This window comes from Myxine glutinosa, chromosome 6, assembly GCF_964187855.1.
Source record: "Myxine glutinosa chromosome 6, kmMyxGlut1.1, whole genome shotgun sequence".
Classification (NCBI taxonomy): domain Eukaryota; kingdom Metazoa; phylum Chordata; class Myxini; order Myxiniformes; family Myxinidae; genus Myxine; species Myxine glutinosa.
Window position 1 is genome coordinate 105,465,215 of NC_136266.1, and position 19,581 is coordinate 105,484,795.

A 19,581-nucleotide genomic window follows, 5' to 3' on the forward strand; every position below is an offset into this window, starting at 1 on the left:
TTACCTATGCAGTCTTACTTAACCCAGGACAGAACAAACAAAGACGGACTCACACGAATGGGGAATGAAGGCAGGAACGATTGGAAGGAGGAATGGGAAGGTTCAGCTGGGCAGATGGTTCGGGCTTGATCCCGCACGGGACGTCGGGCTGGACCTCGACGGCCACCGATGCCACCGCAATCTGGTTCCCGCGGGGTAACGGGTCGAAGCTGCCTGGTTGAGTCAACGCTGCTTGTGGAGCCAAAGCTGCTGGTGGAGCCAAAACTGCTGGTGGAGCCAAACTGCTGGTGGAGCCAAACTGCTGGTGGAGCCAAACTGCTGGTGGAGCCAAACTGCTGGTGGAGCCAAACTGCTGGTGGAGCCAAACTGCTGGTGGAGCCAAAACTGCTGGTGGAGCCAAAACTGCTGGTGGAGCCAAAACTGCGGGTGAAGCCAAAACTGCTGGTGGAGCCAAAGCTGCTGGTGGAGCCAAAACTACTGGTGGAGCCAAAGCTGCTTCTCTGGCTCACCTCAGGACGTGTCTCCCTTCTTTCTCCGAGGGCTCGTCTGGGATCATCTGCCGTCTCTGGCGCAACTCTTAGAACTTAGAACTCCTCTGCCGTCTCTGGCGCAACTCTTTCTTGGAACTCCTTCAAAGGCTTCCGCGCGCGCTTATATAACGCCTCCGGTGATCAAGCCGCCGGCCTCCAGGGCACGCCCATCGGTGAGCTAGCCTCGGCCCTGATTGGTGGGCACGGGCTCTCTGGCTCCACCCTTGATGACGATGGGCGGGCACGCCCTTCTTCCCCGAGCTGACCACGCCGTAATGGCGGCAAATGCAGTTGGCAGTAGAGGCTTTGGGAATGGGGCTTTGGGAATGAAAATGAAAGGGGATCTATCTATTTGAATTCGGTGCAATGGAGTGTCAATTAATGGAAGACACAGCCTTAACCTACATAGAATAAGGAAATAAACTACCAACAAGGAGGAAATCTATGATTGGCCAACGTGATTGTTTATGACCTAATTACGGGACGCACTTTGACCTTTATACACAACTGGAGGAAGGAGGGTGATATTTTACAATGTACTACACAATAAAAAAACACAATTCTCATATCCACAACACTGCACCCTCCTCCTCTTAGGCACGGCCCGGGCCTATTACTTTTACTTTTAGTGTGGCACGTAGGTGTAGTTCCCTCTACATTTAACCTGACCCTGAATGTGACAGTTTTAAAACACAAATAAATATGTCCCACTGCTCCATTGCACCCTGCCTAACAGACTCACGCCCACAACTAACCGAATTGCGGAATGGTCTTCAAACTATACATTTACGATGGGGGCGCATTATTTACAACGACTCTATTTTATTTACAAAACTAACCCAGGACCTGTGATTGTTCTTTTTGGTGGGGGAGACAGTCTGCTCTGCATCGACGCACCAGAAAGCACCCACAATGCACCAAAACACCATCAAGCACCAATCGGTGCACAGTCACCACAGTTCTTAATAAAAATAAAAACAACAAACCCTTGGTGGTGTCTTACTCTTCGGCTCCCTCTGCTGGCCATGGTTCTTCCAGTTGTTGTCATCTTCTTTGCTGGCGGCCTATTTGGACATAAAACTTGCACAAAACGTGTCCGTTTTTATTTATTTATGGCCCACAGGGCCGACTACATGTGGTTCACCTGTATGGCATAGGTGCCCTGTGACCAAGGTCCGCCAGCAAGATCTCGGGCCTTCATGGCCGGTTCCAGCAGAGGGGCCATGCCCCAACCCATGGGGTCCATCAGTGGTGCTCAGCCACAGCCATGTGGTCCATAAGGTGGTGCATCGATGCAGACAGCTGTGGTTGCGAGAGTTTCGGGCGCACAATGGCGGACTCCCACACGCTCCCCTCGGCGCACAGTCCTCGTGTGGGAGACGGGGGGGGGGGGGGGGGGGAAAGACAGGTGAGTGAGGAGTAAGGTCACAAGGGCACACATCAATAAAGGCAATGCAAAGCGAGGTGCGTATGGAGATGGAGCGGAGAAAAGCTCGTCCCTACCGTACGCCCCCCCACATGTGACCTACACTACCCTTGCCCTTACCCCATATGTACAAAATCTACACATTACAAATTCGTCACTAATGTCTCGTCTTCCCCATATTTCCCCTACACCAAATTCGTCTTCACTCCCACTAATCCAAAATTCGCCATCACCCAATTCATCATCAATCCTCATAAGGAGGAAGAGATGGAACAACAAAGCACAATGTCACACCCACGTCATGATGCGTCTCACATTCCAAACATCTGCACAATAAAAATAATAAAAACATGGCATGGTGTGGAGGTACGTCATCCCAGGTGAGTGGATGTAGATGGTGCGAGGAGATCTCCATCCTAACTACCTTCTAAATGACATTAACACACTTTACACTACCCGGGGTCTCTCCCTGCCAATCCATTGGCCAACTTACACTATGGGTTCTAAAAACCAATTCCCATTGGCCAAACTGTGGTGCTTATCAATTTGGGGTCTCACTCCCCCGATTCATCTCCCGGTGCCCTTGCACAATTTCCGGGCTGAGTCGTGTAGCTCTCCCAGCAGGTCTACCCACCTGCACACCTCCACCACTGTAGTTGCCACCCGAGCTTACCTAGCTCCTCACCCTAACCTATCTAACTGGGGAAGGCCCCTCCTGGCTCTCTCACCCCTCGGTGCCCTCTGGCACTGGGCTACCCGGGTCCGTCCTCCGGATCCTCGGGCCCCATCCACAACAACTCTACCGGCTCCCAGAGCCCACCTGCGGCCTCACCTGGCCGACATCCTCACAGTGGTGGAGTGCCCAATCAACTACACATACTAACAGGCTACACGCCCAGCCATTTCCACGACACTAATGCACCCATCCAAACTCAATTCTTCCACACGCACCACAGATGCCAATATCCAACCACAATTTACCTGTACCCTCTACCTAACTCTTAAACTACCCTCCCTGGGTATTCGCGATGGGGTCCATCCTCCTTTCCCCCATCCACACCTTCGCACCATCCACTCCACTCCACAGTTTCCACCATACTCACTCCACGACCATCCATTCCATACTCCATATATTCCACACTCCATGTATTCCACACAACCATTCTCCATACCTCCTGTAGTTGCACACCTGTGCAATCACACCTGGTGCCACCTGCACCCTCCTTCCTCCCTGGACCATTTGGGTCAACACAACACGCATCACCATCACTCCCTCATACACTGCTCCATACACCTGTTCAGTTGCACACCTGTGCAATCTCAATACAACTCACAATCATTTACTCATACCCTGCTCAATACACTTTCGATCCTCACACACACGGCATCATCTCATCTAACTACTCCCCTCTGGAACTTGCGCTTCACAGTCGCCCCTTACATTATTGCGCTCCCTCGTCATTATCATCCAACTACCCTCTCTATGTCCCCACTACCGGTTCAATGTTGCTACCTAAACCTTACCGTTACCTATGGTCAATCTCTAAGTCCCTACACACGATATCCTAACCCTCCCGGGCTAGTTTTCACTGCCAAACCCCATACGACTAGTGCTCCTTTGCCCCCGCTGTGAGAGATGGCAGAGTTGCCATCCCACCACATCGGGTATCTCTCACTATAAATTTGGCTCATCCAATTGCAACCAATCAAAAATTTTCCAATTACTGCCAATTCTATTCACTTTTCTAAATTTCGGATCAAAAACACTATCCTCATCATCACAGTCCGCTTTATCTGAGCCTCGGTGCGTCGTCACATCATTAAAACTCGGCTTCGCAAAGCCGAGCAATGAATTTGGGTGGTTTGGTCGCCTGCAGTTGGATCCGTCCGGCATTCACGACTCTGGGGAGGAGGCATGCTCGGGCCGAGGTTCCATGCATCATCGCGGCTCGGAACCTTGCGGTCCCGGGCCCGATGACTCAATCTCGCCCGGTCGGAACCCCGCCACCGCCGGGGGCACCGTTCCGCTTCCTCCCACTCGCCCTTGAACCGGACCGGTCGCCTCGCCCGACAAGGCCCGGACTCGACCGTGCGGGGCGGGGCCAGGCCCGAATCGTGCGCGACGCTCCGAAGCGGGGCGCCGCAGAATCGATCCGCGCGAGGCTTCGCATCCAACAAAGCGCTCCGCGCACCGAGCGCCCGCTATCCGTCGCCCTAACTGCTAACCCGGTCAACGTCCATGCTTCACTTGCATGCTCACACCACGCGATCCGTTTCACACTCACAAAGCCCGGCGCCTCCAGTGCATCCCACACACTCCGTCCATTCCACCTCCGCACTCCCTGTTACACACCACACCTCTCGCGCACCCTCTTGCGCACACTCACCGTTCGCACACTTCGTTCCACGCTCCGTACACCCCGACGTGCATTCCCGCTCGCACTCGGTTTCACACTCGCGCTCCGATGTGCCCTCTCGCACTCGCGCCACTACCAACTCACTCTCCGTGTCACACTCCGTACACCCCGATGTGCATTCTCGCTCACACTCGGTTTCACACTCGCGCTTCGTAACACGCTCACTCCTTGACGCACACTTTTTTTTCACACGCGTGCCATTCGCTTTAACACAGCACACAAAGAACCTTCCACGAACGCCCGGGTGCCATATCGATCCCAATCGCGCGACAATTCTCTTCGCACCAAACACTCTGCCGAAAAACCTCTTAGCACCATATACAGCCCGTCTCACCTTTGGGATCCTCTTCTCCACGCGCACCTGCAAATCTTTATAAGGATTAGCAAGTACGGCATCAGGATGTGCATTTAGACTTTGAGCAATATCCATCTCTCCCTTCAATTCCCGGGCTACTTCCGTCGTCTTTTCAATTTCAACCATAACTATTGCTCTTTCTTTATTCACCTCGACGACCGCTGGCTTTAATAAAATTTTCTTTCCTACCTCAGCGGTCGCCGGCTGCCCAATACCCCGGGTTGCGATCTCTATACCCGTCATTGTAACCCGCGCTTTCCTCCACTTCGCCCAACCAGTGCTCCTCGACCCGCGTTACCTCCTCGTGCACCCCTGGGACCTGCTCGCTCAACCCACGGTCTCTGTCCCTCTCTAACCCCTCATTAATTTATTTGGCTTGGCCAACCATGCCCCCCAGTTTGTCCCCTAATCTGCTTCCGAATCCCTCAAATTTATTTCCCAGCTGTTCACTGGTACCCCTTGCTTCGTCCCTCATTGCTCCCAATTGCTCACTGGTACCCCTTGCTTCATCCCTCATTGCTCCCAATTGCTCACTGGTACCCCTTGCTTCGTCCCTCATTGCTCCCAATTGCTCACTATTAGCCCTCATTCTGTTTTCCATTCGTTCCATACTGTCGTTCTCTTTCTGTATTTCCACCATGAATTGGGCCATGAAGGCTTGCATTTGGATCACGCCCATTGGTGCCGCGGGCGTGGTCCCCGCAACCACGTGCGAGCCGCCATTTTGTGTCCCTTCAACCACGTGCGCGAGGGCGCCATTTTGTGCACCTGACACCTCCTCAACCACCTCCTCATTGCTCTCCTCCATTTCTTCCCTCTGGTTCTGGGTTACCCCTAACCCCTCTTCTAGTTCCCCCACCGGCATCCGATCATCTTGACCATCCATGGCACAATTTCCAAATTTAGGATTTTATAAAACAATTTCGGGCACTCTTAATTTTTGACCAAATTTTTTGAAGTTATTAAAAATTTGGTTCGGGCCTCAAATCTCACTCCCAGACACCAATTGTTACGGCCAATAGCACAATTGGTGTCCAAAATTTGGGCTAAATAAATTTAGTCCCAGGTTCGAATCCCAACTCCTGACTACCAATTGTTATGGAACCCAACGTTGGCCTATGGTTCCCCTTTGAGGGGGGATTAGTCCCCTCGTTTGTCACTGACCGACGGGGTCCCTGAAGCTGCACCGCGACCTCCGAAAAGGCCGGTGAGCAGCTTCGTTCGTGACCGCGGATAAGATGGTAATTTGCCGAGCGGATGGCAGCCGCGACCCGAACCGTTAACAATGACTAACCCAATTCTGAAGGCTGGCCAAATCGTGCCACAGATATTCAATTTGGAAAAGACAAAGACGACGGATGTGAAGAAGAAGAAGAAGACAAGAGGTAGGAAATACGAATATGATTTATTATTACTATTTACAGGACCAAAAGAAACCAAGGAGGAGGAAAGATAATAAAATAAAGCAGAAAGAGGGACGGACCAGAAGGACACAGTGAAACTTAGCTTACCTATGCAGTCTTACTTAACCCAGGACAGAACAAACAAAGACGGACTCACACGAACGGGGAATGAAGGCAGGGACGATTGGAAGGAGGAATGGGAAGGTTCAGCTGGGCAGATGGTTCGGGCTTGATCCCGCACGGGACGTCGGGCTGGACCTCGACGGCCACCGATGCCCCCGCAATCTGGTTCCCGCGGGGTAACGGGTCGAAGCTGCCTGGTGGAGTCAACGCTGCTTGTGGAGCCAAAGCTGCTGGTGGAGCCAAAACTGCTGGTGGAGCCAAACTGCTGGTGGAGCCAAACTGCTGGTGGAGCCAAACTGCTGGTGGAGCCAAAACTGCTGGTGGAGCCAAACTGCTGGTGGAGCCAAAACTGCCGGTGGAGCCAAAACTGCCGGTGGAGCCAAAGCTGCCGGTGGAGCCAAAGCTGCCGGTGGAGCCAAAGCTGCTGGTGGAGCCAAAGCTGCTGGTGGAGCCAAAACTACTGGTGGAGCCAAAGCTGCTTCTCTGGCTCACCTCAGGACGCGTCTCCCTTCTTTCTCTGAGGGCTCGTCTGGGATCATCTGCCGTCTCTGGCGCAACTCTTTCTTGGAACTCCTTCAAAGGCTTCCGCGCGCGCTTATATAACGCCTCAGGCGATCAAGCCGCCGGTGAGCTCGCCTCGGCCCTGATTGGTGGGCACGGGCTCTCTGGCTCCACCCTTGATGACGATGGGCGGGCACGCCCTTCTTCCCCGAGCTGACCACGCCGTAATGGCGGCAAATGCAGTTGGCAGTAGAGGCTTTGGGAATGGGGCTTTGGGAATGAAAATGAAAGGGGATCTATCTATTTGAATTCGGTGCAATGGAGTGTCAATTAATGGAAGACACAGCCTTAACCTACATAGAATAAGGAAATAAACTACCAACAAGGAGGAAATCTATGATTGGCTAACGTGATTGTTTAAGACCTAATTACGGGACGCACTTTGACCTTTATACACAATTGGAGGAAGGAGGGTGATATTTTACAATGTACTACACAATAAAAAAACACAATTCTCATATCCACAACTATATATATATATATATATATATATATATATATATATATATATATATATATATATATATATATATATATATATATATATATATATAGATATATATAGATATATACCTGCTTTGGGGCCTTGGGCCTTCCACCTGGCAGAATGTGATCTTGTTAAAGTGCATGATGTGTGCCTTTAAAATTACTTGCAAATGATTTGAATTTGCAAATTATTTTGTATTTGCAACATACAATGTATTTGCAAATTCTTTGTACACAGGACCTCCTGAAACACACACCTCGTTCGCATTCGGACTACACAGAACTGGAGAATGCTCTGAAGATTTCTCAAACCTTCCTGTCCAAACTCAATGCTGACGTCATGATGCAGCCAGTGCAGAAACAGCTACGTGGGGAGGTGGGTAGCTGGTCGGGCCTTGCCATTCACTGAACCAGAGCAGGCTTGGAACCGGCACAATTGCTGGATAACGGCATCTATGGATAAAAGATAACCCAATCGATAACGGATAATAAAAGAGTGCAATAATGAGATGAATAATGAACATTCATATTACATTGTATCATAATGAGAGTGCATTTATTCTGTGATAAAAAATAAAATGTATTACAAGACAATGTATTACAAGACATATTGGTGCTGGCAGAATAACGTGGATGTCTGGGATTATGCCATCCATGAGCTGTCTAGTCTGGGTTCAATCCCAGGCCCAGCTATAAGTATGGCATCCAGTCTGACGAGGCTTTACATAAATCAGCCCACCATCCTTCGGAGGAACCTTAAGCCGGGTGTCCCATCTGCAAGCATACATTGGTTATTTTAATGATCCCATGGTGTCTTTTGCAAGAGTACACCGTTCGGTTCTGGCACCATGGCCAAATGTTTTTTTTTTACTGGCCTACAGCAACCTGTGATGAATTGCTGACCTCTCCACGGTTGGGTCTCAGCCATGGAAATTACTTCTTCTTATTAAATCCCGTGGATTTGCTGACAATGATTAATAAAGATTATTATCTGTGGCTGATGCAGGGGCATCAGTTGATACGTGATGGCTTCCTGGTGGAACTTGTGGATGGCACGCGCAAGTTCCGACACCTCTTCCTGTTCGACAACTTGTTGTTGTGCACCAAACTCAAGAAAGCCATTTCTGGGTATGCAAGGGGTTGGTGGTTGGGGATGGTAGGGAAAAGAAGAGGTGTTTGTGTTGTATGAGGTGAAACTGAAGGCGGTTGAGAGTAATTTTTATTTCTTGCTCAATGTACTGATCAGTTGGAATGCATTACCCACTGTAGCAGCAGCACGTGATGATGAAGCATTTTGTGTGTGTAGCAAACAGCAGTCTTACGATTGCAAATGGTACCTGCCGCTCACCTCCCTGAGCTTCGTACCATTTGAGGACTCAGAGCCTGCACCTCACATTCCGGCCTCCACCGATCAGGAAATTGAGGCCATCAAAACCAAGATCTCCCAACTCAAGAGTGAAATTGCACGAGAGAAGGTGAGCACAGGACAATATATCCAGTTGACTTGGTTCCTTTGTCTTATTTAGGATTTTACCTGGTTGGTGTTTCCATTTGAGTACATAGCTCCAGATGCTTCATATCCCATATCCTGTGTTTATTTGTGATGAATGTACTTGAGAGCTCCTTCGTAAGCCTCGGCTCATTGAGAAAATAATAATGGAGGATATTTGTAATATGGAAAATAGTAATTCTGCCAATCCACGTGCACGAACACCCATCGCAACATCAAAACCCACATCACAACAAATGACAGATGACATTTGCAATCAATTTGCAAGTGGAAAAGTGGTTGTGCAGTCGAGAACAAGGTGCACATACCATAGAATGAAGGACAAGTCAAGTGAAGAATATAGAGGAGGGATAATGATGGGAGAGATTAGGCAATACTGGAACACACACTATCTCACGCATATCCTACCGGTTTACTCCTCCGAGCCAATTATCTTTCACTGTTTTTGTTTCTACTTTTAAGTACGTTATATGTATTTGCCTCTTAAACTCACTCCTGGTTCTACCGTCTATTGCCATACCTGGTAAGCCATTCCATGTTTATTATTCCCCAAGTATAGAATCCTGCATTACTCGTGTCGTGGCTCTCCTTTTATTTTGTCTCCGGTTATGCATGCTACCTGTTATTATCACCGTATCAATTCAATCATTGATTTAATTCTGGTGCAGATGACTATTTGGAAGAGAGTAAGGAATAATCCAGCTGTAGTCTTATGAGTTGATATCATGGTCAAATTGCAATTATCTTTGCTTGTGGGTGGAGGTCGTTCATTCTGCAGAATCGGTGGCCGCCTTTTTGGAATTTTATCCCTACCCTCGCGTCTTCACCCATATACGGAGTACAAGACTCGCCATAAACCTCAACCCAACCCAACCACTCCAATCCTTTACGTAGCACTCACTGGTCCTGCTGCAGTTCCCCGCTTATCTTGGACTCAATATTGGACTTTTGGGTCATGTATGAACAAACTTTGTTCTTTGTATTGCTTTGCCTGATTGTATTAACCAAAGAATGACTTAAAAAGCTGAAGTATATAATAAAAATCTAATTGATGAGCATACAAATAATATTTTTTCTTATTTTGTAATCTTTATATTTTAATGTTGTATTAAGAAGTGTGGTGGAAGGTGAAAGTGCAAGTTTGTCTTTTACATTTGCATAATTAAATTAATGAACAGGATTATAACTAAGGAATTGATATATGTGGGAAAATTACATGCTCAGACCAGGAATCGAACCCAGGTCCTCTGGTGAACTGTACCAGTGCTCTGCCATCTGAGCTATCTGGGCGACCCTGACAGCATGCAATTTTTTATTTTTTTTTGCTGCAGTTCGCCAGATAACCTGGGTTTGATTCATCGTACAAAAAATGTAAAGACGAAGTAGGAAAGATTAATTTTAACCATCTGCTTCCTGCAACCTCAACTATGATAATTGATAACAATCTGATTTATACTACTTTACCTCGATTCACTCTCATACCTCCACCCTTTCTTCCCCTAATACATGTACTACATAAGAAAATAGCCCAAACCCCTCTCCATGAGTGCAATAGGTAGTTGGCCCCTCAGGAAATGAATGACCAGTCAGACCTCGCTTAAATTCCAGTTATCAGTTACACATACAACATGAGTGTCCCTTCTGCTAGTGTGTAAGTCGACGTTATAGCTCACCAAGTCTTTCACAAAGAGTGGGTGAGGTATCGCCACCACCATGAACAAATTACAAATTTCTGCCCAAATTGGCTCCATTCAAACGTCAGGCCTGGCTAGATGGTCAGTGAAAGAATTGGGCCAAAAACGTTGCCCAGCCACCCCCACAAGAAAGGTGGGAAGAATTGGTGGCTTATTTGCAATAAGTTGCAAATAACTTATTGCTTATTTTGGTGGCTTATTTTGAGATAGCAATAAGTAAGTAGTAGTAGAACAGTAAGTTGTTGCATGTGCAACTATAACTGCACTCGGTAGAGTGCATACCTCCTCCAGGTTGAACAGCTTATGTTTTGTATCCCACTGATGGGCCTGATCTGGATCCGGACCTGAACCAAAATCGAATCGGCTTGTTCTTGTCACCAAGCAACTCATCTACCTAGTTTTGTCATAACTCGTCCACAATTTTTTGAGATATCGTGCTATATATCATGCTATATATGGTTTTTGGCATATATCTATGGTGAAGAATCACTTAAAACATTCTGTTATCTGGATCCGGATTGGAATCTTCACGAAAATCTAATCAATTCTTCGTTGTTACACATGCAACCTGTCGACCAAATTTCGGCCGAATCCGTCCATAGGTTTTTCAGATATCCTGTTCACAGACAGGGATGAAAACATAACCTCCACCCACCTTCAGTGGCATTGATTACCATGGAAATTGACTCTATATCTATGGAATCAAAACTATTTTTATTTGTGGTAAAGAAGGGAGATTCCAATGGCTATCTTTCCCTCTTTCTCTGCAGAAAGCTGCCAACAAGAACAGCCGAGCTGTTGAACGCCTGAAGAAGAAGCTCTCCGAACATGAGTTTTTGCTGCTCCTGCAGTCTCCTAACAATCCGTTTCGCCTGCACAACAGGAACAGCAAGGTGTGCTCCCGATATCTCCATTATAGCCACATATGAAAGGCTCATATCATTATTGAAACAACACCGGTCGCTCACTGTTGACTTTTCATCAGGCCACGAACATGTTGATCACCGTTTGTAAAATCCTTCGTCCCTCAATTTCAGATTCCCCTCCCGTGTTGTGGTGCACATTGTTTTAATTTGTTTTGTGTATCGTTTATCTGAAACTTTGCTTTTGCGCAAGCCTGCCTTTTCCCAAAATAAATAAAAGCACAAGTGACCTTGAGAAGAAAAACAAACGAATGTTTTGCTCCCTCTGTGTGCAGAGCTACACTTTCCTCCTCTCATCCGACTATGAGCGTGCCGAGTGGACCGAATTTATCGAGGCGCAGAAAAAGAAATGTACGTTGGTTATGAGCATCCCTCATGTCTCCTACGGTAGTTTCTCTGGATAAACAAGCGGGTACAACCATAAGTGCAGTCGGGAGTAGTCACAAAATCGAGACGTTTGAAACTTTTCTCGGTAGAAAAGGTACGGTATCCGGGTTCAATTCCAGCACCAAACGAAGATTAATTCATTCGCCATTGAAGACTTACTTTGTCATCGTCAAGGGTCTCCTGAAATGACAGCTCAGGGTGTGAAAGGGTCTTATTGAGGCCCAACATGAGATGCGTTCCAATTTGTGCTTTGGTAAATAATTAATATTGCATTACTGAAATGCTCTACTGCTTGGTTATTGAATCTTTCAATCCCTGGGAGAGATGTTTCCAAAGAAAGTGGCATTGCCATCAGGAGGTCCTGCATTGTGGAGCATGTCATCCTTTTGAGGGGGCGTTGACTTCCTGTGTCTCGTCACTGGTGCAATGAGGTGTGACTAGAATAGTGGGTTGGTATTTAACGAATAATTGGGTGTCATCTTCAGTTTGAAAATAAACTTAGTTGGCCATTATGTGTAGTTAAGTGGCCAAATTCACTCATGCACTCATAACTTGTTATGGACACCCTCACGGCTCCTTTGGGGATATGAGAAGGCCGATCTTCAAATGTAGCCTGAATTTTTTTTTAAAGCATAGATTAGTTTGAACTCGCTCGCACACGTAGGATGTGCTGCAGTTTTGGTCACTGAGATTTCCATGTGATTTAGGTTCTGAAACCTGTGCGCTCGGCTCTGTGGAGGTGCAGTTGCTCTTGGCTACCTGCATGAAGCTGCAGACTGTTCACAGCATCCCAGTAACTGCTAACAAGGAAGGTGGGTGATGTTCTGCTGTTGTTTATCGTTTTACTCGATTGTATCGGGTCCTTTCCTATGTACTCATTTGCTTTTGTGAATGAAAATGTTCAATCCAATCGTTTAAAACGTTTTACAATATGAATGAATGAATGAATGAATGATCGTTTTAAGGCCATTTTCCCCGCTAGAGTGGGGGTTAGCCTTGCGGGCCCCATGACAATCATGGTTCCCTGTTTTGAGGCAATGTTTTTATGGCCGGATGCCCTTCCTGACGCCAACCCTTGGTCATGCTCTTACGATGCGCAGGGATACGGTGTACCTATTCTAAATCGGGGTACTCACCGTGATCATTCATCCCAGAAAGCTGGTTCTCAATTTGCCGACCTCGGAAGGATGTCAGGCTGAGTCAACCCCCCCTGGTGTTAATTCAGCGATCGACCGGGATTCGAACCCAGGATCCTAGGATCCCAAGCCGGCACCCTAACCGCTAAGCCAACACCAGGAATACAAGCCAACACCAACAACAGGGTTGGATTTACAATATACACAGGTTAAACACTTGTCGGCTTGATTGTACCCAATCCAGTCAGATCTTGGAAGTTAAGCTGAGTCAGGCCCAGTTTCTTACGTGAATGAGAGACCTCCACCGAAGAAGGATATTGTCAGCTGAGTGATGATAGGATGGCTGAATCGGCAGTCTGCGTACTGCTCTCCTGTAGAGTCAAATCTGACAAAGGCTGCCAGCCTGTTAGATTGCCGGCATAGGGCACTGCATCTCAGAGCACGCTGCCCTTCAGACGGGGTCATAAAGCCGAGATTCAGTCCCTCCTTTGAGGCCACCTCCTTATTACCTCCAGCACCAAAGGTGAGTGAAGGCTATGTTTTCAACCCCGTCTGTCTGTTTGTTTGTGTTTGTTGGTCTGTGAACAAGATATCTCAAAAGGTTGTGGACGGATTCGGGGGAAACTTGGTGGAGGCAAGGACGAGTTGATTCGATTTTGGTTCAGGTGCGAATCCAGGTCCGCCCTATCAGTGGTTGCAAAACGTAAACTGTTCATTATGGCGGAGGTACAGTCACGTGAAAAAGTAAGTATACCCCATGTAAAGTTTTGACTTTTTCAACATATTTCAACATACAGCTATTTGATCTTCATTTCAACAATATTGATAGATAAAGGTGATATAATATAACAAATATCATGAAACATTTACATTTTGTAGTCCATTGTATAATTTAAATAAACATAAATGCAAATTTCGCATGTGGAAAAAGTAAGTACACCCTTGGCTCTAATAGATGGTATTGCCCCCTTTGGCAGAAACAACCTCAAGTAGGCATTTCTTATAACTGTCTACCAGTCTCTGACATCGACTGGGAGAAATTTTTGCCCACTCCTCCATGCAGAATCCTTTCAGCTTTGCGATGTTTGAGGGGTTTCTTGCATGCACAGCTTGTTTCAAATCCCCCCACAACATCTCGATGGGATTTAGATCCGGGCTTTGACTTGGCCATTCCAGAACCCTCCATTTCTTTCTTTTCAGCCATTCCTTGGTGGATTTACTGGTATGTTTAGGGTCATTGTCATGTTGCGAGGTCCACCTTCAGTTGAGCTTCAACTTTCCGACAGATGGCCTCACATTATCCTCAAGCACCCTCTGGTACAATGAAGAATTCATAGTGGATTCTATGATGGTGAGCTGCCCAGGCCCTGATGCAGCAAAGCTGCCCCAAACCATAATATTTCCACCACCATGCTTTCCAGTTGGTATCAGGTTCTTGTGGTCAAATGCTGTCTTTGGTTTTCGCCAAACATGTCTTCTGGTACTGTGGCCAAATATCTCTACCTTTGACTCATCTGTCCATAGCACATTGTTCCAGAAGTGCTGGTCTTTGCCTTGGTGTTCATTGGCAAACTTTAGTCTTGCCCTGATGTTCTTTCTGGACAGCAAAGGTTTCCTTTTGGCACACCTCCCATGTAGATCAAATTTGTGCAGCCTCTTTCTAATGGTAGACTCGTGCACTTTGATATCAACAGTGGCAAGAGCTACCTGTAGGTCCCGTGATGACATTCTGGGGTTCTCAGAGACTTATTTCGCATCTTGCGGTCTGCTCTCGGGCTGAACAGGCTGGGGCGGCCTGGCCTGAACAAGTTGGCAGTTGTTTGGAATCTTCTCCACTTGTAGATGATCTTCCGGACAGTCAAGTGATTGATTTCAAATTGTTTGGAGATCTTTTTAAATCCCTTCCCAGACTCATAGGCACCCGCAACCTCCGCTCTGCTGGTACCAACCTCCTGACCCCCTCCATCCGGACCAAATTCAGATCCTGGGGGGACAGGGCCTTCTCCATCGCTGCTCCCACCCTCTGGAACTCACTACCTCACACCATCAGAGACTCCTCCTCACTCACCACATTCAAAACATCACTAAAGACCCACCTGTTCAACGCTGCATTCAACATTCAACCCACAGCATTTAACCCCTGACTATCTCTTCTCCTTCTCCCTCCTTTTGCTTTAAATATTTCCCTATTGATTCTTGTCTTGTCTTTTTGATTCTTGTCTTATATATATGCCGTATATCGCTGCTGTTTGTTTTCTTGATTCTTGTCTTTTTGCAATTGTTGTTTTCATGTATTGTTATGCATTATGTTTTCCACTCTGTCAAAGCGCCTTTGGGCTTCTGGAAAAGCGCTATACAAAATAAATGAATTATTATTATTATTATTATAACCTTCTTTCTGAAGGCCTCAGAGAGCTCTTTTGATCTAGGCATGGTGACGCTGCACACTTCAACAACAAAGAGCAAACCAAACTAAATGTCTGAGGTTTAAATAAGACAGGTTCCTCCAAGATCCTCTCCAACGATGTTCTAATCATTTGCACCTGAGCTGGTGCACCTGATTCTAATTTTAGGTATTTGAAGTAGTGATAAATGTAGGGGTGTACTTACTTTTTCCACATGCGAAATTTGCATTTATGTTTATTTAAATTATACAATGGACTACAAAATGTAAATGTTTCATGATATTTGTTATATTATATCACCTTTATCTATCAATATTGTTGAAATGAAGATCAAATAGCTGGATGGTGAAATATGTTGTAAAAGTGAAAACTTTACATGGGGTGTACTTACTTTTTCACGTGACTATATATGCTCTACCGAGTGCCGTTCTAGTTCTAACTGCAATAATGATCTGTAACGTTTTGTGTACTTCTTGTGCCCATTCCGGTACATTGTGTACCTTCTTTTTGAGGCCTACCTTTTTATTCAATCCTATTTTTGTTGTCCTTTTCATGTCGTTCCACAATCGCTCTTTCCTTCCTGTTTTATTCTCTCCAGTGGAACATGATGATGGAGTGCTTCCTCATTCATATTCCACCTTCTGCTAGTTGGCATTCATCATAACCTCTGGCCTGCTCCTTTGCACAGCAGTTTCTAAGCCCCCATCTATTAATATAATGATATGAGCCATAGAGAATATTTGTCTAACTTAATACAGTCAAGTATTATGATATGGAGGAAAGTATGGAGAAACCACAATGTGGTGGCATAGCTTGTGGCCGGAAAGCCCGAGTGTGTGTGTCACAAACGACAGGCTGGCAGCTGTTTGCACATTCATTGGAATGCTGTGCTAAACAGGAAACATTGTGCAAATAAAGAGCAAGTTTCTCTTTTTCATTCTGCCCGTCATCTCACCACTCGGATTAGAGAAACTCTGGTCGTCATTCCACCACCAGAGAGAGTGGTTGGCTTTGAACAGGATCTTTGCATGGAAGGAAAATACTGTCTCGTACACATTGTAACCTCCTGACCTTTCGGCCTTGAACCCCCGACTCGGAATAGATCAATGCCTTCATAACCACACTGTTGTTATCACATCTGATCCAATCAGCGTTGGTCAAATGTTCCAAACGTATTGCTGGAAATCGTCGAGTGATGTCTTGTAAATACCAGCTTTTAACGCGAAGTAAATTTTGCAAGATTTCACTTTATGATTTTGCATTTTACTGGTTGTGAAACTTCCCTGCAGAGCAAATTGACGTGGCTACCGGTCAGTGGGGGAAAGATCTACTTTTGTTAAACAATTTATGATTGATGATACAATGTTGAGCGCCGTGTTCAAAACCGCTTTAGTCTGCCCTGTTGTATTATTTGCACAATGTTGAAGGCTCATGTATGTATTACATTCTGAACACCGGTGTACTGTTACACAAATAACGAGCACATAAAGAGACGACAGACAAATGGCAACACCACTTATTGGATTTGGACCATGGAAATCCAGCATCATCGCTTGGGTATTGTTACGTGGTCCTCCCGGTGACTACCTGGTCTCGGTGACCGCCGGACCGTGAGAGGAACCCCGCCAGAAAGAAATATGATTTATACGCTTTCGTAACGCAATCAATATGAATTCCAGTCAATAAGAAACCCCACACCAAGGATCCGGATTAATCAATAATATATTCCCAATCAATCAACAACAATCAACAATCAATCAACAATATTACTAAGATGGCCATCTCATATATTTCCCCCCTTTACCCCACTCACTGCACCCTCAATGGTCACTGTCCCTCACAATGTCTCTGGGCCCCTCCAGACCAAGGTGAAGGTCGACTTCTCCGCACACGGGCGGTTGAACGGACCCCTGGCTGACGTGCTCCAAACGTGCACGTCCCGTACCGGGAACGGCTGCTGCAGCGGACACCTCCTTGGGACGCCACCGGGGTCGGAGCCCGTGATCGCGGCCTCTGGGCTGTGAACGGCTCGCAAAGTGCGCGAGGCCCAAGTTGCGACCCGTACACGCACTCGTAGGCGTCGAGGCGAACAGTGCCGGACGCTTGGTTCCTTCCAGGAACCCACGGCAACCTGACACGTAACAGGCAATCACCCCGCACAGGTAACTCCTCTCGCCAGACGGGCTTTTCAAACGCAGCGTTCCAAAGCAGATAAAGATCGACTCGGCTCGCGTCGGAGCTGGTCGAGGATCAAGATGGCCGCTTCTCTCCCGACCTTGTCTTTTTCTTCTTCCGGTTTACCATCCCGTTTCCGGTCTCCTGTTATCAGGAGCGCTTCTAACCATTTAACCACAACAACCTTTAATAGAATAAACATTAATAAGAAATGACCTGAATAGTAATTCACATAAATCCGGAATCCGTAACACTCCCCCCCTTCAAGAAAGAAAGTTTGAACACCGCGAAAACTTTCTTTGCAGGCCAACTTTGATAAACAAACAAGATACCTCACACCCCAAATCATCAGTTCCCCCGGGCACAATTATCCCATCTCAAAAATAAAGCAACAACATTTCACAAAACCCCCAGAGATTCCAAAGGTAATTCACTCTGGACCAAGCGTCAACAACTTCTAGTTTCTCTTGAATGCCGGTTAAGGGGTGGTGACCAAAACCCCAAAGTTAAACAACTCGATAGCACTTTTTCGGGAGGCCAAGCTGAGTATACACTACATGGACGCCTTAAGGAATGTGGAGTTCACGGTTAGTCCGGGGAGGAAAGTTCATTACATGGACGCCTTTAAGAACGTGGAGTTCACGGTTAGTCCGTGCAGGAAAGTTCACTACCTGGACGCCTTTAAGAACGTGGCGTTCACGGTTAGTCCGTGTAGGAACCCAGGCTCGGCGGCTCCGCCGTATATAGTGCTTCAACTTCTCCGGACTCCTAACAGTTACGGTGGGACCCCTTGTCCCAGTAGTCACCTGACTGGCGGTCTCCGTCTCGGCCAGTGCTCTGACAATCATTCTTTCGGGAGATGCCGTAACTCTGGGAGCCTCCATAGTAATATCGGCTGCTGCCAACACCCAAACTACCGCCAAGTTGTCCTCTTCTGTAGACCTCTCGACGCCTACAAAATGCCTTCCCTACTGTTAGGGTCCGACCCTCCAAATCCTTACCATTCCAATTCTTCTCTGCCTCTCTGGCGCCTTTTGTGCTTGCAAACGTGACAAAGCCGAACCCTCTTGACCGTTGCGTTTCCCTGTCTTTTACCAACCGCACTTCCACCAGCGGCCCATATCTGTTGAAGACAGAGGTCAGAACTGCTTCCTTTGTTTTGAAGTTCAGTCCCCCTACAAATAACTTGGTACTTTTGTCGCCATCCCGAGCTGGTATGGTGTTATTTTCCCTGCTGGGCTCTTTACCAACCCCCGGGTTACCATAAACTTGACCCCCGGCCAAATCATTCCCGATAACCACAGATACTCCCTCTACAGGAAGCGTGGCTTGTAAACCGACGGTGACCGGTCCTGACACCAAATCGGATTCCAAATGGATGACATGAAGTGGGGCACTAACACAGCCACCGATCCCTTGCAACCGAACACTATCACCAGTTGCTGTACTCTTTGACAATGGCAAAATGCCTTCAAGCATTAAGGATTGATGGGCTCCTGTGTCCCTCAATACCCTAACAGGTCTTGGGTTAGTCAAGTCTCCCTCTAGTGAGACAAACCCCTCATAAATAAATGGTTGGTAACTCTTCTGTGGGCGATTTCTTACGTTTGCCATCGCATTCGGAGTTGTACTAGTCGGACTCCGCTCTGGGTTGTCCCTTTTCATGAGGTAACAACTGGACATCAAGTGTCCAGGTTTTTTGCAAAAGGCGCAAGTAGGCCCAGAGGAAAAACTCGTGGTCTGCCTCGGGCCCCCCGGGAAATAAGTTTGTCTTGGGCCCGTAGCCCCCTGATTTCGAACAGTTGGGGTATCAGAGTTGTCCCCATAATCCTCTCGAGGCCACCGCCATGTATTGTCGTTCTCCGCACCGGGTGTTCCATAACTCCCCTGCTGAAGTCTAGGCGAGGAGTTAGGTTTGTGGACCCCTATCCGGTGTGTTAAGGCATAATCATCTGCCATGGTGGCTGCGTCCCACAACTTTGGTACTTTCTTTTCCTGCAAGTACACTTTGATGTCCTCGTGGACACACTGTTGAAATTCCTCCACCAGG

At 47.2% G+C, this 19,581-nt stretch overlaps 1 protein-coding gene across 3 annotated transcripts in view; it reads left to right on the forward strand.

Annotated features, from left to right (window-relative positions):
* The window catches only part of LOC137430140 (active breakpoint cluster region-related protein), a 102,239-nt gene that overhangs the window by 59,154 nt on the left and 23,504 nt on the right, over positions 1 to 19,581 (forward strand). For all 3 annotated transcript variants that reach the window (XR_013623840.1, XM_068120749.2, XM_068120750.2), the window contains exons 8-13: positions 7,540 to 7,677; positions 8,308 to 8,429; positions 8,608 to 8,776; positions 11,276 to 11,398; positions 11,704 to 11,779; positions 12,523 to 12,627. Coding sequence is in view for 2 of the 3 variants with exons in the window: in XM_068120749.2 (XP_067976850.2) it covers positions 7,540 to 7,677; positions 8,308 to 8,429; positions 8,608 to 8,776; positions 11,276 to 11,398; positions 11,704 to 11,779; positions 12,523 to 12,627 (733 nt within the window). In the remaining variant the exon portion in view is untranslated. The remainder of the gene's footprint in view (positions 1 to 7,539; positions 7,678 to 8,307; positions 8,430 to 8,607; positions 8,777 to 11,275; positions 11,399 to 11,703; positions 11,780 to 12,522; positions 12,628 to 19,581) is intronic.